Below are 20175 nucleotides of genomic sequence, written 5' to 3' on the forward strand. Positions count from 1 at the left end.
ACCTTTAGATGTCACCTTTTCGATGCCAGAGGAAAAAATGCCAGAAGTAAAGTGTTAAAAAGAGGCAAAAATGCCAGATGATGTGTTTTAAAATAGTGTGTTTGAGCAATAATCAATAGGATATTTAGTATTGAATATATTATATACTTCCAGTCAATGAGTCAATTGACTCATTTGCAAACAAAGAGCATTTCCTTCTTTGGTTAAGATGCTTACAATAGTGCCTGTTTCATTTTTTTTAATAGGAAAAGAGTAAAGATTTTTTTGATGCAGTATCAATTTTCAATGTACTGTTATTCAACTTGTGTATCTACATAAAGGATATCAAATGAAACATTAATTACGGAAGCTTCACAATTTTAGTGATTTTAAAGGCTTTGACAACCACTTCTCGAGCATGTCACACCTTATATACTTTCATCAAAGTACCTTCTTATAATGCCAAAAAAGTGCATAGTTTATAGTTTTGGGGGTCCAGGGGCCGCCCCCCCCCCCCCCCCCCTGGATCCGCCTATGAACAAAAATGTATTTCAGTCATTTTCTTTTTCGAAAACTTATTCATGAGCTATCGAGGAAAGATACTGTATATACCCAACAGTTAAATGTTACATCATGTAATCAGAGTTCAATGAAATTGAGCATACTCAAAAATTGAGGTTGCCATATCTTTTTTGTTAATAAGTCTCCACTTAAAATTACAGCTTTATTGGTGCAAACTGCTATACATTCTCTGAGATCATAAATAACTTTTTTCTTTAAAAAAAATATATATATATTTTCAGGAGATTTTTTTTTTAAACACATAGATCTCCTTTCAAACAATAAAATCATTTAGAGCAACAGTTTTATCAACTCTCAGATCAGAAAGTTCAGTTTTCTTGAAATAAAAAAACGAAACTCAAGCAAATTTAGTGTCAATCAAAATGATTATTGTTAACCAATGGGATCAATTCCAAACACTGAAATGAAATAGGTTAATTTTTGGTACTGTACAATTTCTGACCATGATAACTACCCGGTACACATTCAAGGAGTTATAAATTATCAGTTTCAGAACTCGAGTAAAGCTGCCCCTAAGGAGTTTTAAGAAAAAATCCCTGGTTGTTTTTTATCTGTCATTGATTCTTCATGAACTTCTCTTGATCACTGATTCACGCTAAAGGTGCTATTTTTCGTGTTTATTTTAAAGCCTTGTTCCGTTTTGTGCAGCATTACAGCAACAATGCAAGAATACCCTGTACCTAATGACAGTCATAATAGTCATTCTTGGGCTCTGCAACTACCCAATAATCAATTGCCCAAATAAACACCCAAAAGTTACGTCTGGTTTGCACTGAGTTTAAAACGGGTTTAAATAATGTTAAACACTCAGCAGTGGGGTATAAATATGAGGGCAATATTGTACAGAGATACACTCGACTCTGTGAGTAAGGTAATACATTAATTTAATTAAAATGGCATGCATGTCGGCATATGGGGGAGTATGTGACTATGGTTACATGATGGGACCATGCAACATGTATAGGTAAGTCTCATTTTGTTAATTTGTTATTTTTTGGCATGGTATGAATTTTGTAGAATGTTATATATACTGATTATTCATATTTTGATATTTTCAAGATTCACATATACACTGTAACATTAGTTTATATTGTATTATACTACTGGGCTTAAACTTAATGTACATTTATTGTTCTTACTGTTATTCTAAATTGGTTTTATAAGTAAAAGAGTCTCAGATAAAAACTCATTATATAAGTATGTGGTAAGTCATTTACTTTTTTGGTCATTATTCTATAACTGTAATTTTTATAACTAGAATATGTTGTATGCAAATTATGCCAAAAATTGAACTTAATGTTCAATTACATTTGCTAGCTAACACTTTGCTATAACTTCATAATTGTTACAAAAACAAGGGGCTGCTGCAACTAAATAACCTCTATATATGTCAACTTTTCATGGGATACATTTGTTTACAAAACGTGTGCTGATATATTCAATGAGAATATTGATGTTATCTTTTAAAAGATCAATTTTATTTACATTATGATTTCTCTTTTATCTCTTGCAAAGCAATTATTTTGAAACGCGACCATATGTGTCTTGTTCCGAGAAAACTGGGCTTAATGCTTGTGCGTAAAGTGCCGTCCCAGATTAGCCTGTGCACAGGCTAATCAGGGACGACACTTTCCGCTGTTATGGTATTTTTAGTTTCAAGGAAGTCCCTCCTTACCGAAAATCAAGTTTAGGCGGAAAGTGTCGTCCCTGATTAGCTTGTGCGGACTGCACAGGCTAATCTGGGACGACACTTTACGCACATGAATTAAGCCCAGTTTAACCGTGTATGTATATGAGCCTCTTTATGGTTAACATGCGTGTGCAAAAAGGGTCGTCCTAGATTAGCCTTTGCAGTCCACACAGGTTTATCAGAGACAACAATTACCGTTTAAAGTGTATTTTTGCTGAGAGGTGAATACATTTGATTGAAAACAACAACAATAAAAGCAGACATTTTCGTCCCTGATTAGCCTGTGCAGATTGCATAGGATAATCTTATACGGCATTTCATTAAACCCCGTTTTCCCATAACGAAACTCATCTATAATGCTGACTCAGTAGTATCACTGAATGGGTGACATCGGGATACCTAGCTATGGTGTAGTTTAAGTAGATTTAAATGTAGATTTCAATTTATTCATCTATGTATTCCATTAGATTGTATGAATGAGCTACTGACCTTGACAAGCCTTAAATAAGGCACTTAATGCAACAAAAACCTACACATAGGAGTGCCAATCACTTGATCTCATAAACCGTTTTGTTACGTTTGCATATTTCAAATGTCAATAAAACTTACGGTTCGCTTCATCGTAAATAACTAAATATACTTAATTCATGAGTATCCTGTTACTGACAAACATTTCGTGGAATATACGTGATCTAAATATTTTATGTTTTCCGCATGTTACGTTTTAAACTTGTTAAACAATATTTTATTTTCGGTACATAGCGTTCGTTTGGCATGGTTAAAAGTTATTTATGAATGTTATCCCGATTCATTGGCGTATCTTCATTTGTTCAATTAGGTTGCGACTTCATGGTTACGTTTAGCAATACCATACGTGTGTATGCCATGGATATCACATATATTTATTTATTATGCGCTTACAAAGTGGTGGACATTGAATATCCCAGTCGTTCGTCCCTCCGTACGTACGTGTGTCAAAAAAGGATTGCCATCAACCCCTTTTACTGCTTGCTCCTAAAATGATGTTCTGGATGGATTGCGCCCATGCTCTCATTGCTGAAGAACCTTTATGTGTTGGTGATTTAGCATGGAGGACATGGGCAGTGACCAATGTAGGCAGATTTGTGACCCTTTCCCCATTCTGCACTGTACAATATACTGCCTCAACTGTTGTGGACTCCTCTAAAATTGTTCGCGGATTTTGCCTTAACGTTCACAGCTGAAAAACATTTACGTGAAAGTATAAAAGGATATGTATTTCCTGCGACCAATTCTGGGAAAAGTTATAGCACTATGCAACAAGTCTTGTTGACCTGACTGCTGGACTTGTCTGTTAATTGCAGCCACCGTGTATATTTATGCGCGCATGTTGCGAAGTTATAGGGACCGAACAACGGTTCAATGGGCGTGCTTTTCACGTGTTTTAATGCTGAACTTAGTATACGTAATATGTAGTTCGGAAGCGTGTTTCGTCTTAAATTCAACGTGGCCTCTAATGTGTGTTTGAAGACTCCGTGCGATTGACTTCTGATTTAACGCCGGTTCAGCCGGAATTAATTTATGTTTCCTAAATTTACAGCGAAGCCCTCGACAGTTTCAAGTGTTAAATTGTCTCATTAAAATAACAATATTTCTAATAATGTTTTCTTTTTCTTTCGAGGAAACACAGTTCTTTGATGAGGATGTTTGTTTGAAGAAATACTTCAAATAAAGTACCTATGAAGTGTTATTTATGACACACGTGTACCTTAGCGCGTTTGCGTGTCAACATAACACGTATGGTCAAAAATCTTATAATGAATTGAACAATACAAATAGCTTACTTCGAAAATAAGATTATTATTGTGCGAAGACGTTCGAAGATAAAGATTTTCTGGTGCATTTTTAAAACATAATCTTTAATTTTCATTTCATGCAAACAATTCGATATATTTATACATGTATATTTGTGTAGGTTGTTATTTCTTGCCAACAGTTTCTCTATGGCGCCACCCTTCTTATTTGGTCCGTTACGTATTACACTTAATATTGAAGTGCTTGCAAATAAAAATTAACCATGAAAAAGGAATGTCTGTTTTCTAAGGTAAACGTTGTCACATGGGTCGCAGTGTAGAGAATCTTGAAAAAATGTTTTCCTTTTATAACTTTAAATTTTATTGACGTAAAAGTTATTTTTCGCTAACAAACTGTCAAATGTTTCAGATTTATAAGTCAACCACATTTTTAACTGTATTTCTGTACTTCTGAATGGGAAACCATGTTGCGTTTTAATTATTGAATACCCAAACAAGATTAGTAACTCGTTAAGTCTCAAATCAAATGTCGCCTTCATTAAAACAACCAAACCTTTTCTGGAACACTAAAACAAGCAGCGTAACGTGTAAGTTCTCAAAACCAACGTCGCCTTCAGTAAAAAAAACAACAACCGAGAACAGTGATTTAAAAAGTTAAAAAGACAACTGTCTATTTTGAATAGTATGACTTGAAAAATAACTTAACTAAACAGCGATTTTTCTTCCCCAATTGGGAAAAGTACCTGTAACATACCAAAGGGGAAAAATTAGCGCGAAAACCCTGAAATTGGGAAAATTCGCATCGTAAAATCTTCCAATTCGGAAATATAGTGGGTTTTTTTATTGCTTGGTATCAAAGCAAACATGAACTCAAATATTTATTTACATTCATTTTGGCTTGAAATGTTGAGTGTAAGTGCTCATTTTATTTGTCAACCTGCAGATAATTCACTTTTGGAACAAAGTTGACGGAATTTGCCTTTCTTTTGGGAAATTTTCATACAGCCATTGGGAATTGTGTAGTTTTTCTTCAATTGGGAAAGCACCTTTTGCGAGTACTTTATAAAGAAGGGAAAAATCGCTGCTAAATTTGGCGTCGCCTTCTCTTTTCCGTTTCCTTGATGTACATCTGTAGCTTTAAATTAAGGTGGAAAATAGTTGTTGACGCACATTATTTGGTAACCTTTGTAATTGTAGGGCAATACAAGTTCAAAGGCCAACAAGTATGTCTGTCGTTGGTTTTGCAGTTTAAAATCAATAACATTTACCAAAGATAACGTTCGAATGCGTGTTCAGAGTTGAAGCATATTAAAATAACCGATAATAAAAACTGAAAATATGTAACATTTGTATACACTCTTAAATCAGTGTTTAGTCAAAGGTGTGTCCTCGATCCTTCATTTTGGAATTTCCGTCCGTCCGTCCGTAAAACTGCACTGCACAGGCTAATCTGGGACGATACTTTACTCACATGCATTTAGCCCAGTTTTCCCAGAACGCGTTTCACGTTAAAAGTAATGACCGGCGGACGAATCCTTCTGCAGATCCTCAATAGGTCAACTATTAAATTACTGTTACTAACAAAAGAATTACAATTAATTCTGCAATAACTCGAAAAAAAACATACATTATAATCATCATGGCACTTAGTATATACTTATAAAAATAATTTGGGTTTCTGTGCAACAAGAGGCTTAACGTCTGGTTATCGTTAAATGCTTCACGCTTTCTGTTGTTATGCATTTATGTTTTTCACTTTTATTCTCAAGCATTAAACTTGTATAGATACAGAGACATGTGAAGGTAATGAATAATCAGGGTTTTCACCGGCAATCGACTCCTGTAATGCTTGCAAAACTGCCAAGAAATTGTTTATTCGCGTAATATTTATAAGGCCACAAAGTGTAATTTATTTCGATTAATATCGCCAAAACAATAAGCTTAGGTAGTATGACTAAGCATATTGTTTTCTTTAAAAGAAAATAAAAAAATCAAAATTTAGGTCGTTTGGATTAGTGTGGAAAAAACTTGATTGTACGCTTAAACTTTTGGACTTGAATACAGTAGGTTATTTCTTTAAACAACGGATAGGGATGAACGTTTCCTCTGAACTCCGAACCCGAACAGGAAACTATATGGGAGTCAAACAACGGCGTCATTCTAAGGTTACGATCTAAATGCATGCGCCATCGTTGGCATAGAGACTTAAATTAGATGTAAATTATATTATACATGTATATAATCATTCAATATGTATGGCACGTGCGCATGTGTTACTTTGGTTAGTTTTTAGAGTTCTTATCGCAAGCGAGACGAAACAACTGTCTGCTTTTTTCCCGCTCACATAATCTATTTATTTAACATTTATATTCTCTGTATACCGGTATATATTTAAATAAAGTTTACCGACTTGAGCTAATTTAGCAATCCTGCGAAAAGCCAAAACAATCGAGTTAATCTCTTGAGAAAACTCTTTCCGTTGCTAACGTCAGCAAGGAAGTATAAATTATGGGGTTTTTTTGTTTCGGTTTTGATTTAATATTCAATTGAGCCATAACATTCCATATAACGTTTAATATCTCGCAAAATAAATACGGTGTTTTTTGTGAGGTTGTTTTAGAATTAAATCAAACTGTTTTCGTGGAGAGTACGACATAATTTACAAAACGGTCGCAATTTTTTTGATACTACACGAAAACCAAACAAGTATTGCGGACATGACTAACATAATGGGTGCCACGGACGGTATTACGTTGCCGGTTGTGCGACGGGCCGTGTCTAAGACGTCACCACTGGTCTCGCGCGGGACCCTAGTACAGACGGACGGTGAACGGACGATATGTAAAACCAGTCCCGACACACCACAGTCGATGGACTCGGAGGGATACCGGTAGGTTATATTTTTATTCGAATGTAACCGTTGGGACAAACGTTAAATTCTAAGCGTACATGTTTTGTACGTAGGCGTACTGGTTTGGAATATATATAATACTCATGTTCACATGTTAATGTTGATATTAACTTGCAAACCTGATGTTTTATATACGTGTGGAAGCTGTTTTCGGCAACTATAATTCTTAGCTACATCACGCCTATATTTAATGTATGACCATATATTACGTGAAGATACAAACATGAAACCGTTATGTTAGTGGTTGTGAAAGATTTTTATAGTTATTTACTATATGTATTTTTCTGTAATGCTACGTTGAATATAAATGCGTATGTAAATTGAAGACACTTAATATTGGTTCCCTCAGAGTGTTATCGACTCGATCAAATTATGGCCTTATAGTGATAATTCAAGCACTTCGAGGGTATTCATAATTGATTAAAAATAAGATAAATATTTTAAGATATATGTGTTTTTTAATGATTATATCACTGATAAGCGTTTTTAAGGTACACGTAATGTAGGTCTACACATATCACAATGTATTCAGCTATATCAATTTATCAGTGCAACATGCACCTCCTCTTAGTTACATATTCTTCGTTCGCGAAATTGAAATGCAATATATGTTTCTGGTATAAGCATGTATAACTTTTTGATGTATTGTAATTTATGTATAAGCTTAAATTTTCAGAAATCAGTCATATCTTCTTCTATTCATTTTATAAAAATAGATCTGTTATAAACCAGTGACAAATTCGTCCTGTTATGATCTATTTCGGGTATAAGCCAACCCATGTTACCACAAGCTAAATGTTATCTCATCGACGCGTTTTCGACCGAAACCGAATATTGGAAATCCCCAGTTTTTTACGACTATCATATAGCTGTAAACTTGTTTAACCCTTATAGAATTTTAATTTATGATATTTTAAAATCAGTTCCCGGAATATTTGAAAAGATACATGTAAAGAGTTCATTTTTTTGTTAATACGCGCCCACTGACGAACTGCAGTGAAATACGGATAAACACACTACAACGAAACTGTTGGTATGTCATTGAGATAATTGCGATAATTGTTTTATTCTAGGAACAAGATTAAGTTACTGTTCTTGGTATGATTATAAGCAGATTACTAGGTATGTAGATTTTCACCAGATTAGAACAAGGATCGTCATTATATAACATAACATGACCTAAATTAGCAAACACTGTGGCAAATAGCTATATTTATGATGCGATGTGCACGTGTGTTTAATGGCGGTTTCTATTAAGGTTAATATAACAGTTCACAGTGACACATTTAGGCTATGTTCCCTTGTGCTTATGGTGTTACAATTTAACTCTTAACATACAAGATACATTTTAGGCTGACGTTAATTAAACGGATAATTAAGACGATGAAAACCGAATGGTATGTATAATATTTTTTTATAAACTTATGCAGACATACATTATACATGCAAAACGAAAGTACAAAGTACACGGTTTCCTTTGACGAATGTTTGTAACCAGAGCGAAAGTACGTAGGTAGTATTTTGGTAGACCAATAAGACGGAGATAATGTTTGCGATATTTGTATTTTTGTTGCCTTTTTATTGCTCTGGTGACATGCAATTTGTTTCGAATCAGGTGTTTTATGACCTTGTGCATTGTAATGGTTCCCGGCTATATCCCTCTTTCAAAGGGACTGAACTCAAGTTCCGACGGGAAATCGACACGACGGTTACATTACATTTATGTATGTGAGAGCAAGGAACGACAACATGGAGATTGTATTTTGCTTAGCTGTCTAACCAAAGCCATAACCGACAAGCGTTCAGTTTATCTCAGCATTTCCGAGATAGGCCGAGTAGTTACGTTTGGACTAACCAGTCCAATTAAATGATGCGAAAATTTCCACATATTTTGTTCCAAAAACCATCAAATAATAAATGACAACTTCTAACAATTGAAAAAACAACTTTCCACCACTTTTTAAAAGTTTTTCGTAACTTTGAGAGTAAAGAATATCTTTGTTCAATTGATTTGAGAATTTACATGAATTAAGATTAACTTCATAATAATTATTGCTCATCACCTACTATAATTACACTGTTTTCTTTTAAAAATAAGTACAGAGAACGGGTTGATTTTCACACTGAAAGAGATATATAGAATGGTATTCATATTAGAAGACCACTGGCATCTCGCATTCAGATTTAACCTCAAACAATTCATCTAAACAAATCAGTTATTTATGTTTGTTAGTTCAAGAAAAGACTTGTTGGTTATAGTTCGTTTTTCTTAACATGGCCGGTCTTTAATAGTATTTGCAAACTTACACACTCACCTGTCCGACATTTCGGTGTTGTGCGGATATTTTCTTTCTCCCCCCATTAATTATTTTACGGCAGTATTATCGTACTAGATGTGTCATGGTAGCATACTAATCTATCGGTTTTACAAAATTGTGCTAAATCATTTTCGGCGATTGTGTAATTATTGAGTTGTTTTAGGATATAAATTAACGGATTATTATTATTATTATTATTGCTTTATTCTTTTTAATTATTATTATTATTATAACTATTATTATCATTGCTATTTATTAGTTTTTTTAATTATTATGATTATTTTATCTTTATGATTTTATAATTCTTCTTCTTCTTCTTCTTCTTCTTCTTCTTCTTCTTCTTCTTCTTCTTCTTCTTATTATTATTATTATTATTATTATTATTATAAAATATTATTGTTGTTGCTATTATACCTATAATAATAATAATAACTTTATTTCGCGAAGATTAACATTAAGAAATAACATTTCTTTTGTACAATGTGGTCTTCAAAAACACAGTATATGTAAATATCACTCGACTATTTCTAGCATACCGCAATCAGCCTTAAAATAATCACAAAAGCAACATAACTATAATAATAAGAGTAATACTAATAATAATGATAATAATAATAAATAATAATAATAATAATAATATAATAGCCACACCAATATACTTTATAATAGTAATAATAAATTATTTAAAAAGCTATTACTTAAAGCTACGGTCTATCTCGAGCAGACAAGTTATGGATCGTCATTATTAGTCATTACCAGGCATAACTAAAATATACATTTACAATATTGCCTCGGATTGATGAATTTGTTACTTAAAAATGACGCTGGGAAATATCAAATCAACCACTTTATAAGGTCATTAGAGATCAACGCGTTTCTTTTATAAATTATATTTCATTTTTAAGATGTATATATGACGACAGTGTTTTTCATTTAAATACATTATTATTTCATACCAGTAAAAAGCATGTAATATTCCGAAGTATACTTCACTTTTTCTGAATTTATAACCTGCACGACATGTCTAAAGCAATCCGAAAATTTATATATTTTGTCATTGTTTGCGCTTATGGGGATAACTTGTCATCGTTGCTCAATGATGCACATTTCGGCGAAGTTCTGTTAAATATTACATTTCATTTTACCGTTATCCATTTAACTATGATGTGCATACCTTCTTTCTTACAAATGTCGTCGACGTTAAGCTTGATTTTCTGTTTTCAGATGCTAATATATTTATATAATTTGTTCTTAACGTTGAAACATTTATTGTGTGAGCAGTTAAAGGCCCAGTCTCACTATGATGCAGGTGGAACCCCGGTGCGTGATCCGGGATCTACCGGGATGAACCGGGGCTCTATCGGGGACGACCGGGAACAACCGGGGCTCCACCCGGAAAGTATAAAAATGTTTAATACCTCCGAGATGAACCGGTAGTCACCGGGAATGATCGGAAACGACCGGCGCGGCACCGGCAACAACCGGGACTGCACCGGGACCAACCGGGGTGGCACCGTAGCTCCACCGGGGCCCATACATACCCCGGTAGAGCTACGGCAACGCCCCGGCTAGGCATTACCGGCGACGACCAGTGTTAAACCGGGGCATTGCCGTAGCTCTGCCGGGGTCCAATGCCCGGTGAATGCCGGTGGAGTTACGGTATAACGGGGCTCTTGCGTGACGCTGCCGGCTTTCACCGGGCCTCCAACTGGGCATTACCGGCGACAACCGGGGCTCTGCAGGGGCTTCACCGGGATAAACCGTAGCTAGTCCGGGGTTGACCGGGACTCTGCCGAGTTGTTGACCGGCTTTTACCGGGACGGCACCGGGAAATAGTGTGACCGCGTAAATATGTTTCTACGAATCATCCCGGTTCTCGCCGGTCGACCGGCTTTAGCAAACCGGGATGGACCGGGCTCTACCGGCAATTGTGAGACTTGGGCTTGACGAAAAGCTCTCCCTTATTTAGAGCTTTTAATTGGCAACGTTGTACGTGACCAGTGAACTATAAAATAAAATTTCACAGCAAACGACCGATTCGGTGTCGTTTAGATTCGGTGTCATCTTGTATTCTTTTTTAACATGCGATGTTTTGTGGCCTCAACTAGATGTAGAAGACTTTTGTCACAGTTGGACGATCAGGTGTATGATGTGAGTTTGCTTCTTAAAAACCAATAGAAGCCGCTATATATTTGACCAAGGGCTTTGTGTTTAACGAGAATGCTTTATCCAACTTGAAAAAACCTTAAGATCATCAAGCTGCGGTTTACGTACAACTCATTTTCACATCGGTGTCAAAATTATTGCTTAGCTTGATGATGATGTATATCCCACACACTCACTCACTAGGGTTCCAACACTTAGTAGCTTTCATGAGGACATATTATTATCTTCTACTACAGTCTTACAAGCTCTGCTGCAATTATCATGAAGTGTTTGGCAAAAAAACGCTGTATTTTTCTTGTGGTCAAAATTTTTATTGTAGTATGCAAACATGTGCTGTTCACCACTTCAAATATAGACCCATGATTTGTCAACTCCGTCCATTGGGGCGGGTTTAACTCTATATGGAAAATACTGTCATAAAAAATATCCAAAGGTTTCACATTTAGATTCAAATGTAAAACCATTAACTTTTTCACGTTATGCTATCAAAACAAGCTTTTGTTAGCTCGACACGGTTTGTTCATGTAGATGAGTAGAATTTTACAAAAGTAGTTTTAATTTTGGGCCAGGTGAGTAACACTGCCTTGTAAAAAATAATGTTTAATTTCCTCCAAGTTTATCCCAACAATCGCAAAACATTATATTTAAGAAAGTAAAACAGTTATAATTGTACTCGCGTAAGGCTTTAATTCCGTTCTGCTCTTCTGATTGGTGGAAACTATTATATTCCTTTCAGTGAACCAGCCAATAAGTTTCCTAGTTTCTCTTTAATGCCTAATATTAAATACTCGGAGATCAGGCTTCGTTAAATCGATCGGTTATAAGCAATACTGTTACATACCAAACAAGGATATTATTTTGTACTTTTTATCGTGGAAGCAGCCAATGCGGAATTAGTTTCCGGACATTCATTAACAATCCTCTCTGTCTTCCGCATGGAAACCACTCGATTTCTGATATTAAAATTCAGTTATTGGTTGAGAGCGCAAGAGAATTGCTCCAAACGCCCGACTATGTCACACCAGCCATTGTATGTTACCAGCCCGCACGGGCGTTGGTACCCCCCTGGAGTACACTATTACTCGTGCAGTTACAGCAGGTATGCTCTGTTGTTGTTTTTGTGATTTATGAATTGATGGCGTTGTTTATACTATCGCATTTGAAGGTTGAAAGTCTGTGACCTAAAAAGTCTAGCCATACATTGCTTGCACGCAATACACAGTAGAAATGAGCAATATCTTTTGAAATGATTTGCTCTTCTCATCTTGCAATCGTGGTTGTTGTATAGTTTTTTGTGTTACTTTGTGTTTAATTCCAGCTAGATGTTCGTGTTTATTTAACGATTCGATTTACAAAAAAAATGTTCTTGATGTATACATGTTATTATGCATCGACTCGTTTCAAATTTCATTCAATGCATGGAAGTTAATTTCCGTTAATAATCCTCAGCGACGATTGCAAAATAAACGTGTAGATTTAAATAATGACAACTGGAAGGGTTGTGTGTGCGTTAAGCAAATAAATAGGATCGCGGTTCAATGATAAAGGTATAACTCTAATCGAACACGTTGTGTGTGGTACGGAGTAATTCTCAGAAATAAGCAAATTTAACATGTATCAGAAAACGGTTTTGAAAAAAAAACAAGAGAGGGTTTCTCTCAGTGCGACACTGTCAGATTGCGGGATAGATGTTCATGTTGCCAGAAACACATCGGATGTGTAATGTAACTGCGTTAGTATTGTTATAAACGAATAATCGTCGTTTTGTACGAATACAATAGAAGGGGAATAGACAGTTGTTCAGAAAAAAAGAACGTACGAACGCTAAATGGAATGCGGTTTCACGTGTCATGTTCGAATTGACAGTTCAAACTCTTATGCTATAATTCATATCTGTAGGTGTATACTTTGTGGAGATAGTGCTTACAGTTTGGAGGGAAAGAAAAAAGCCATTTCGGAAATATAATTTCGTGTTATGGAATCTTAGTAGATTGTGGTTCGATCTTGGAATAGCTGAAAAAAGTAAGCATCACAGTTAAATATAACCCATGTATGCTTAGCGTCTAGAAAAAAGGCCTTGGCAAACAGCGTAGACCCAGATGAGACGCCGCATGATGCGGCGTCTCATCAGGGTCTGCGCTGTTTGCTTAAAGGAATTTCTGAAAGACATATTCTAAATATAGATATAAATTTACTACTCATCCCTTATTTCGGAAATAAATTGATCCCATTTAGATGGACGGGAGAGTCCACTAAGCATAAATGGGTTAATACTGCCGATTTTCTGTTCGCTATCTAGTACACAGTTTACGTCTGTTGGCAGGTATGATGCAGGCTCCACGAGCTCTACGGGGATGAACAGCGGAGTTCCGGTTGCGGAAACAGCACGACAGAGAATGAAACCCTGGCTGGAGCATCACATCAACAGCGGCAACATCCCAGGCCTCCAGTGGCTCGACAAGCAACAGAAGATCTTCAAGGTGCCATGGAAACACGTCGGCAACCGCGAGTGGTCAGAGTCCGATGGCACAATTTTCAAAGTAAGTATATTGATATTATGCTGTTAAAAATAACTTAAACGGAGCATTAAATCACGTGTACAAGTAAGTGTTTGTTTATTTATTTGTCAACCCTCTCGATAAATGGCCCGACAGTTTGTACTTCAGAGTCACCTTTTATCGGTGACTAGTTTTATACCCGGTTTCTGTTCTTTATGTCGGGGCTTGTATTTGATGTTGCAAATATTAAGGATCAAATATTGGAAAAGGATATAAATTTATTGCATTTTATATGGATTGATGTGTAATATTTTTGCCGAATTTAAAGTATGATCAAGTTACCTCATTAAATGAAAAGTCCAAGTAATATTTATAAAACACACACTATTATTCTGAAATAACTTTATTATACAATCTCTGTTTTTGAACTCTTTGACGTAAAGGGACTTTTTCACAGATTTTGGAATGTATTGAAGTCGTTGAAGCGCACTTGCGTTTTAATAATCTTTATTTTGGTGGTTTAGTTTTTATTTCCAAACACGGAATATTATTATGGACAGGTCTGCATTGTGTGTTCTTTTTTATTATAGAGCTTTTGAGAAAACTCAAGAAACTATGTTTCATAACTGCGTTTTAGTATATATTTATTTTCCGCATTTCAACGACAACCCAATTTTTTTTAAAAATAAAATAGCATGCCTGTGTGTCCGCAAACCATGTCAAGTGTAAGTAGGTTAGTTTTTGCAAATGCGGAAGCTCACAGGTGTATGGGTATTGGTACTCAAAGTTCATTATATTATTTCTAGGAATGGGCGAAGCACACGGGTCGATACCGGGAAGGGCATGATCCCATGGACTGGCCAACGTGGAAGACGCGCTTCCGGTGCGCACTTACTAAACTTCCGGACATAAAAGAGCTCCGCAATTTGAATCGTCTGGACGGACAGACGGATGAACCGTACAGGGTGTACCAGTTTGTGCCGAGAAATAACGGTGAGAGGAATGGAAGAAATGTGTATATCATTATTTTTGAACGTTGTCTATTGCCTTATGCATACCCCGTTATTGTTCTAGAATCGTCTTTTTGGAAAAGGCTTTTGATGACTTGTTATCTTTGCAGTTTGTTAGATAGTAATACAAACGCACATAAATATAAGTTAATGAAAGGATAGTGATTTCAACGGATAACTTACTTAAACTTTTTACAGACATTCTTTGAATATTTTTGTCATTTGATCCAGAGGCTAAACAAATCATGCCATGCTGTGTATCCACATTTTAGTTGAAAACAGCCCTCCCGTGGCAAGTCAGTCCCTCATGGTTGAACACTACGACGAAAATTCCATGCAGTGCGAGACGCTGTTTTCGACCTCCGGGAATGCTTTGCCAACGACAATACAGTCTGATTCCATGAACAGTGAGTATACCGCACTGAATGATAGATGGACACTTCGCAAATGTCTGCAACATGTGAATTAAGTAAACGTTTGAAATGCGTATTTACACTGGCCCTTACGATGAAGATCTTTGCAAATATGTTTTTATAAGAATGAATTTTATTTAACTGAGTAAGAAATAACGGGTAAAATGTTGTGCACGCGTATGCATTCAATGTAATTTGTGGTTGTGTTTTACAGTCCTGCTTGTAACGCATGTTTTACACAACTGTCATTCTATCCAATCCATATTCATTTTTCTCACGCGCTGTAGCCGCTCTGTTGCTAGGTAACCCGCGGATTGATTCCGATCTGGGCAGAATCGACACCGCGGATCTCATAAAAGTCAGCGGGGAAGGATTCGACCTTAAAAATATCAGCATGGATACGGAATTCGAAGGTACTTGGAGTCACAAATATAGAAAACTAGTACTTATTTATATGTATAGGACTTATTATTGGGTATTTAAGATTGGAAACAACGAAACGCAACAATTTTTTAAAACCTGTTAAGTTTTTAGGCAAAACCCAACGCTTAGATCGATAATACATATATAAATAACCATATGGGTTACAGAGATGCGCCTTGAAGAACAGGACCGAAAAGACTTCCCCAGAATCAACGTCCCAATGTTTTACAGATGGGATGAATCAGGTAGGCAATGAACATGCCTTAATGTTGTCCACTGGGGCTATAAAGCATATGTGGTTAGCGTGTGGCTATGATATTAATAAGTGAAAACATCATTTTGAATGATAAATAATCATATTATACCGAAAAATCAACTTTTCTGAAAAAAGAATATATTACACGTACATACTTACGTAGTAGCTACGTTTTAAGTCATTTCTAGCAAGTTAGGTTATAAATTTATAATCGTTTAAAGTAGTTAAACATGTTTTTTCTTTAATTATTTTCTAACAAGTTAATTTTTAATGCCATTTTTAGCTGCCATGCCATCTTAAAATTAGATTTAAAAATATCTATTCAATGCAAACTTACTGATTGTTTCACTGAAATTAGTACTTTCTTGATCGTGCCTTTTGCTTGCTCTCTCCGGAAGATATATACGGCGTTGTTCATCGTCATATGAACCCGTTGTTAGTGATTTTTTCCGTTTAGAACTTAAACTGTACTTTCATATAAAAATGATTGCATTTTGCTCATTTACCTGATTGCCCTCATTTGCAGACTGCAAGCTGTATGTGACTGTGAATTACCAGCGACAACGTATGATAGAGGAGCTGTGCTCGGAACCAAACGGTTGTCGAATATTCTATGACAAGTGTGTGCCCATAACCGATGTGAATGAATACAGAGAGGTTGGTTAATAGACACATACCTTTTCCTTATTAGAAGTTAGATCACTAGTACGTGTAGTAGTTTAAGTAATTACCCATATATTCACAAAGGATCTAGTGTTATTGAGTAACACCAATAATTACACATTTCTAGTACGTCAAAATATCAATTGGTATTTATCAAGGTAGCGATTATACAAACTTGTAGTATTTTACTACATGCATCCATCCGTAGTATTCATATTGTGTACAAATTAATCAATTGTAATGAGTCATCGTGTGGTCTGCAGTTTTTCGGACACGAGAAGGCGAAAGTGATTCAGCTTCCCGACCCGTCTGGGATTCAAACCCTGAACTCCCAGCAGCACAAGCTGACCCAGGACCTCCTGCAGGCGACTGACCGGGGCCTGACGCTGCAGATGAAGAATGGCAGCATCTTTGCAACAAGAAAGTGCAGGTCAGCGAGAATTTAAGTTTGACTCATGTGTCAACATTTTTAAAACCACAGAAAGGTGAAATCATAAACATAATCGGCAATTAAACATGTATTTTCATTGTGAGATTAAGTTAATATGTAACATGTAACGTTGAACATTTTGTTTTTGAGTGTATTGTATGAATCTGTTTGCATGTATACCATTAACAGTTTTTTTATGATGAGTTTTTATTCCTTGCCCAACGGTCGTTTCTTGAATAGACCGTACATTATTTAGACAGCTTGTAAGTGTCGAACACTCTTAATATTTTTTCCAAACGCCGATATTGATAAAAAGTTGTTTTAATTTTAAAATTATAATTATTTTCTGGATGATTATGTATATAATAGAGCGCATATTTTCTAGGTGCCGCATCTACGTGTCGACACCGTCTTGGAGTAACGGAGACCTGTTAAAACTCGAAAGAGACGTGGAGACAAACATCTTTGACGTTGACAGCTACTTCAAGCCAGCGTTGAACAAGTACATGCACCAGAAAGGCCCCAGGCCTTTGGCAGAGGTGATCATTTCATTCGGTCAGCAGTTCTCGAGTCGCGAATCTTTCAACGATCTCCTCATCTCCGCCACAGTGGTCCACGCAGAGGCGCAGAACTTTCTCACCAGCGTGAGTTGTATTTCTCAGTTTCATGTTTTAGTTTTTAAAGAAGAACATATTGCTTGAGATTGATGATGAAAACCTATGTACAAGCGATGTTATTCAATGTTGTAAAGAAAAGTAACATGGGACAGTACATTCAGTTTATGTTACCAGTAGTACGATATATTACCAAACAAATTACAGATTTTTTTTAGAAAAAAATAAAAAGGTGATAGTTTTGATTACCATAAACAACAAGATCGGTTCGATCTTTTTTGTATGATGACTTATGTTGCTTTCTATACATGTTTGATATAACTATATTTAAAACTTACAATGTAATGACATCATGACGAAATGTTCGGCACTCTCATAAGAAAAGGACAGTGTCGCTCGTTTTGAACAACAATTGGTAAAAAGACAAACATAATACTCAAAACGATGATTTACATTTATTGTTATGACATAATTAAAAGGTTTTGCTTTTTAGCTGTTGAAATGTGAAATAATTTGAATGGTCAATTATTACGATTTTTTAAAAGATATTTATTAATATGCAAACTATCTTGAGCACAAACCGTTGTCTGTTTACATCAACAATACAAAACCTTAAAAAGTAAGAATTAAATATCATCCAGCATTTGGGCCACATAACGTTAACCAATCTGTGAAGTAGACATGTCACAATTGTTTACAGTTTGAATCTCAATGTGTTGTTGTTTCTTCTTCTAGATCATGTGTACCAGCCCCATCACTCCTAACATCGAGATCTCAAGGTCAGATAATATCGATAAGACAATGGATTTTAGATACCAGTTAATCCAGTACAATAACTAGACACTGTGCAGCGAGTGCGAAGTATATACATTATGTACTGGTGAGCTGTTTTCCAAAACATGTTCAACCCTGTGAAAGATTCTTTTGAAAATAGGGCATCGGAAAATACAGACTTAGACTGTTATGAAAGGGATCGGTGCAATCAGGGACCTAAATGTATGTGTCACTGATGCCATGACACTGGTGCAGTGTACACTTCGTAGAATAATTATAATATTGTTAGAAAGGATGTTAAGGGTTAATATACATTTGAAATGTTTTACCTATGAAATACTGTTATTGTAAAATCGTGTTTCAGAAGTGACATTCTTTGTGAGTTTGTTTTGACTACAAATTAGTCATTATTCATCTGTAATTAAGACATTTCGCTTCATTGTATCATGTCTGTTACATGTTGGTGTAATATTTTGTTCATTTGTTGAAACTTTCATGTTGCAGATTTCTGTTAAGATTTGCATAACTCGAATTTCATATGTTTCGCCATATCGTATTGTTTTAATAACATTTATAAAATGTATGCCTATTTAAATATGAACGCCAAATAACATTCATTAGATGTGTAACTATTTAGATATGAACGCCTGATTTTCTTAATTATTCATATACATACACTAAATCGGAAAAGTAAGCAAAAATGTTTTTCTTTAGTTTGTTTTAAAAATACTTCTTTTAACATAAATATCTTTTGTCTTAAAATTCAAACAAGTATGCATTTTAATGGCTAATAGTGGCTGTATACCAACGCCTTTTTATAACAAGCTAAATGTGGTGTTTATATATATCTATGAATGTTTTTAGGCAGGATTGTCTGTGCTTAATTATGTATAAAACTTATTTTTTTTAAATGCCATAATTGTTGAAACAAACGTATGAAAAATAATTTTAAATGGCATTGCATTGGCATTGTTTCCAAGTTTTATTAGTTTGATGACATTTTATGACGTAATATTATCAATCAAAGTAAATGAAAACGCTGTGTCGGGGAAACTATTCAATTAACTAACATACATGTGTTAATCGTTCATACAAACATTTATTTGTAAATTCATATGTGTTTTGAAATTGAAATAAATTTTTAGATAAGATTGTTGTCCTGCATTGCTGTATTAATGATGGCTAATATTAAATGTTTTGGCTGCATTAGTATAAATTCAACAGGCGTTCTTATATTTTAAAGTGACCGAGATATTTAAGGTACAACACACTAAAAGTTTGGTTCTTGCATATTTTATTGTACGTAATTGAAGGCGGTCTTAATCATGTCAATTAATTAAATGTGTTCTGCTGAAAGAAGCTGCGAAGAGTCTGTCTTACCTACCCAATCAATACGTCTTACTTATAAAATCCTTGCAGTTCACTCCAGTCGCCAATAGCGTGAATTCCCGAAAAACGGAAAAATGGAAAAACGCTGGTTGATAAATATTTTCGCACCGCTTTCTTTTTTTTTACAAAAATGTATTTGTGTCAAATTTTAATCATGCTAGAAAAAAATCACGGGGAATGAAATAGTTCTTCAGAAATGCGCTCCCCCCTAAACGCTTGAAAACCAGCTTGAAATCATATACCACGATCTGAATATGTCTCACTTG

The 20175-nt window shown here is 35.3% G+C and overlaps 1 protein-coding gene across 7 annotated transcripts; it reads left to right on the top strand.

Moving 5' to 3' along the window:
• Window positions 1-1375: 1375 nt before the first annotated feature.
• Window positions 1376-19669, top strand: LOC127844165 (interferon regulatory factor 4-like). 7 transcript variants are annotated; one of them, XM_052374202.1, is made up of 10 exons: window positions 1376-1525; window positions 13763-13979; window positions 14744-14930; window positions 15220-15354; window positions 15663-15773; window positions 15951-16028; window positions 16566-16696; window positions 16966-17132; window positions 17518-17776; window positions 18482-19669. In XM_052374202.1, exons 1-10 carry the CDS (start codon window positions 1455-1457, stop codon window positions 18584-18586), a joined length of 1461 nt encoding a protein of 486 aa, XP_052230162.1. In that variant the 5' UTR covers window positions 1376-1454; the 3' UTR covers window positions 18587-19669. The 7 variants fall into 7 exon arrangements, with proteins under 7 accessions (XP_052230162.1, XP_052230160.1, XP_052230165.1 ...); XM_052374200.1 differs by lacking the exon at window positions 1376-1525 and adding an exon at window positions 6569-6934; XM_052374205.1 differs by lacking the exon at window positions 1376-1525 and adding an exon at window positions 7794-8077.
• The last annotated feature ends 506 nt before the right edge of the window (window positions 19670-20175 follow it).

This window comes from Dreissena polymorpha, chromosome 9, assembly GCF_020536995.1.
Source record: "Dreissena polymorpha isolate Duluth1 chromosome 9, UMN_Dpol_1.0, whole genome shotgun sequence".
Taxonomy (NCBI): Eukaryota; Metazoa; Mollusca; class Bivalvia; order Myida; family Dreissenidae; genus Dreissena; species Dreissena polymorpha.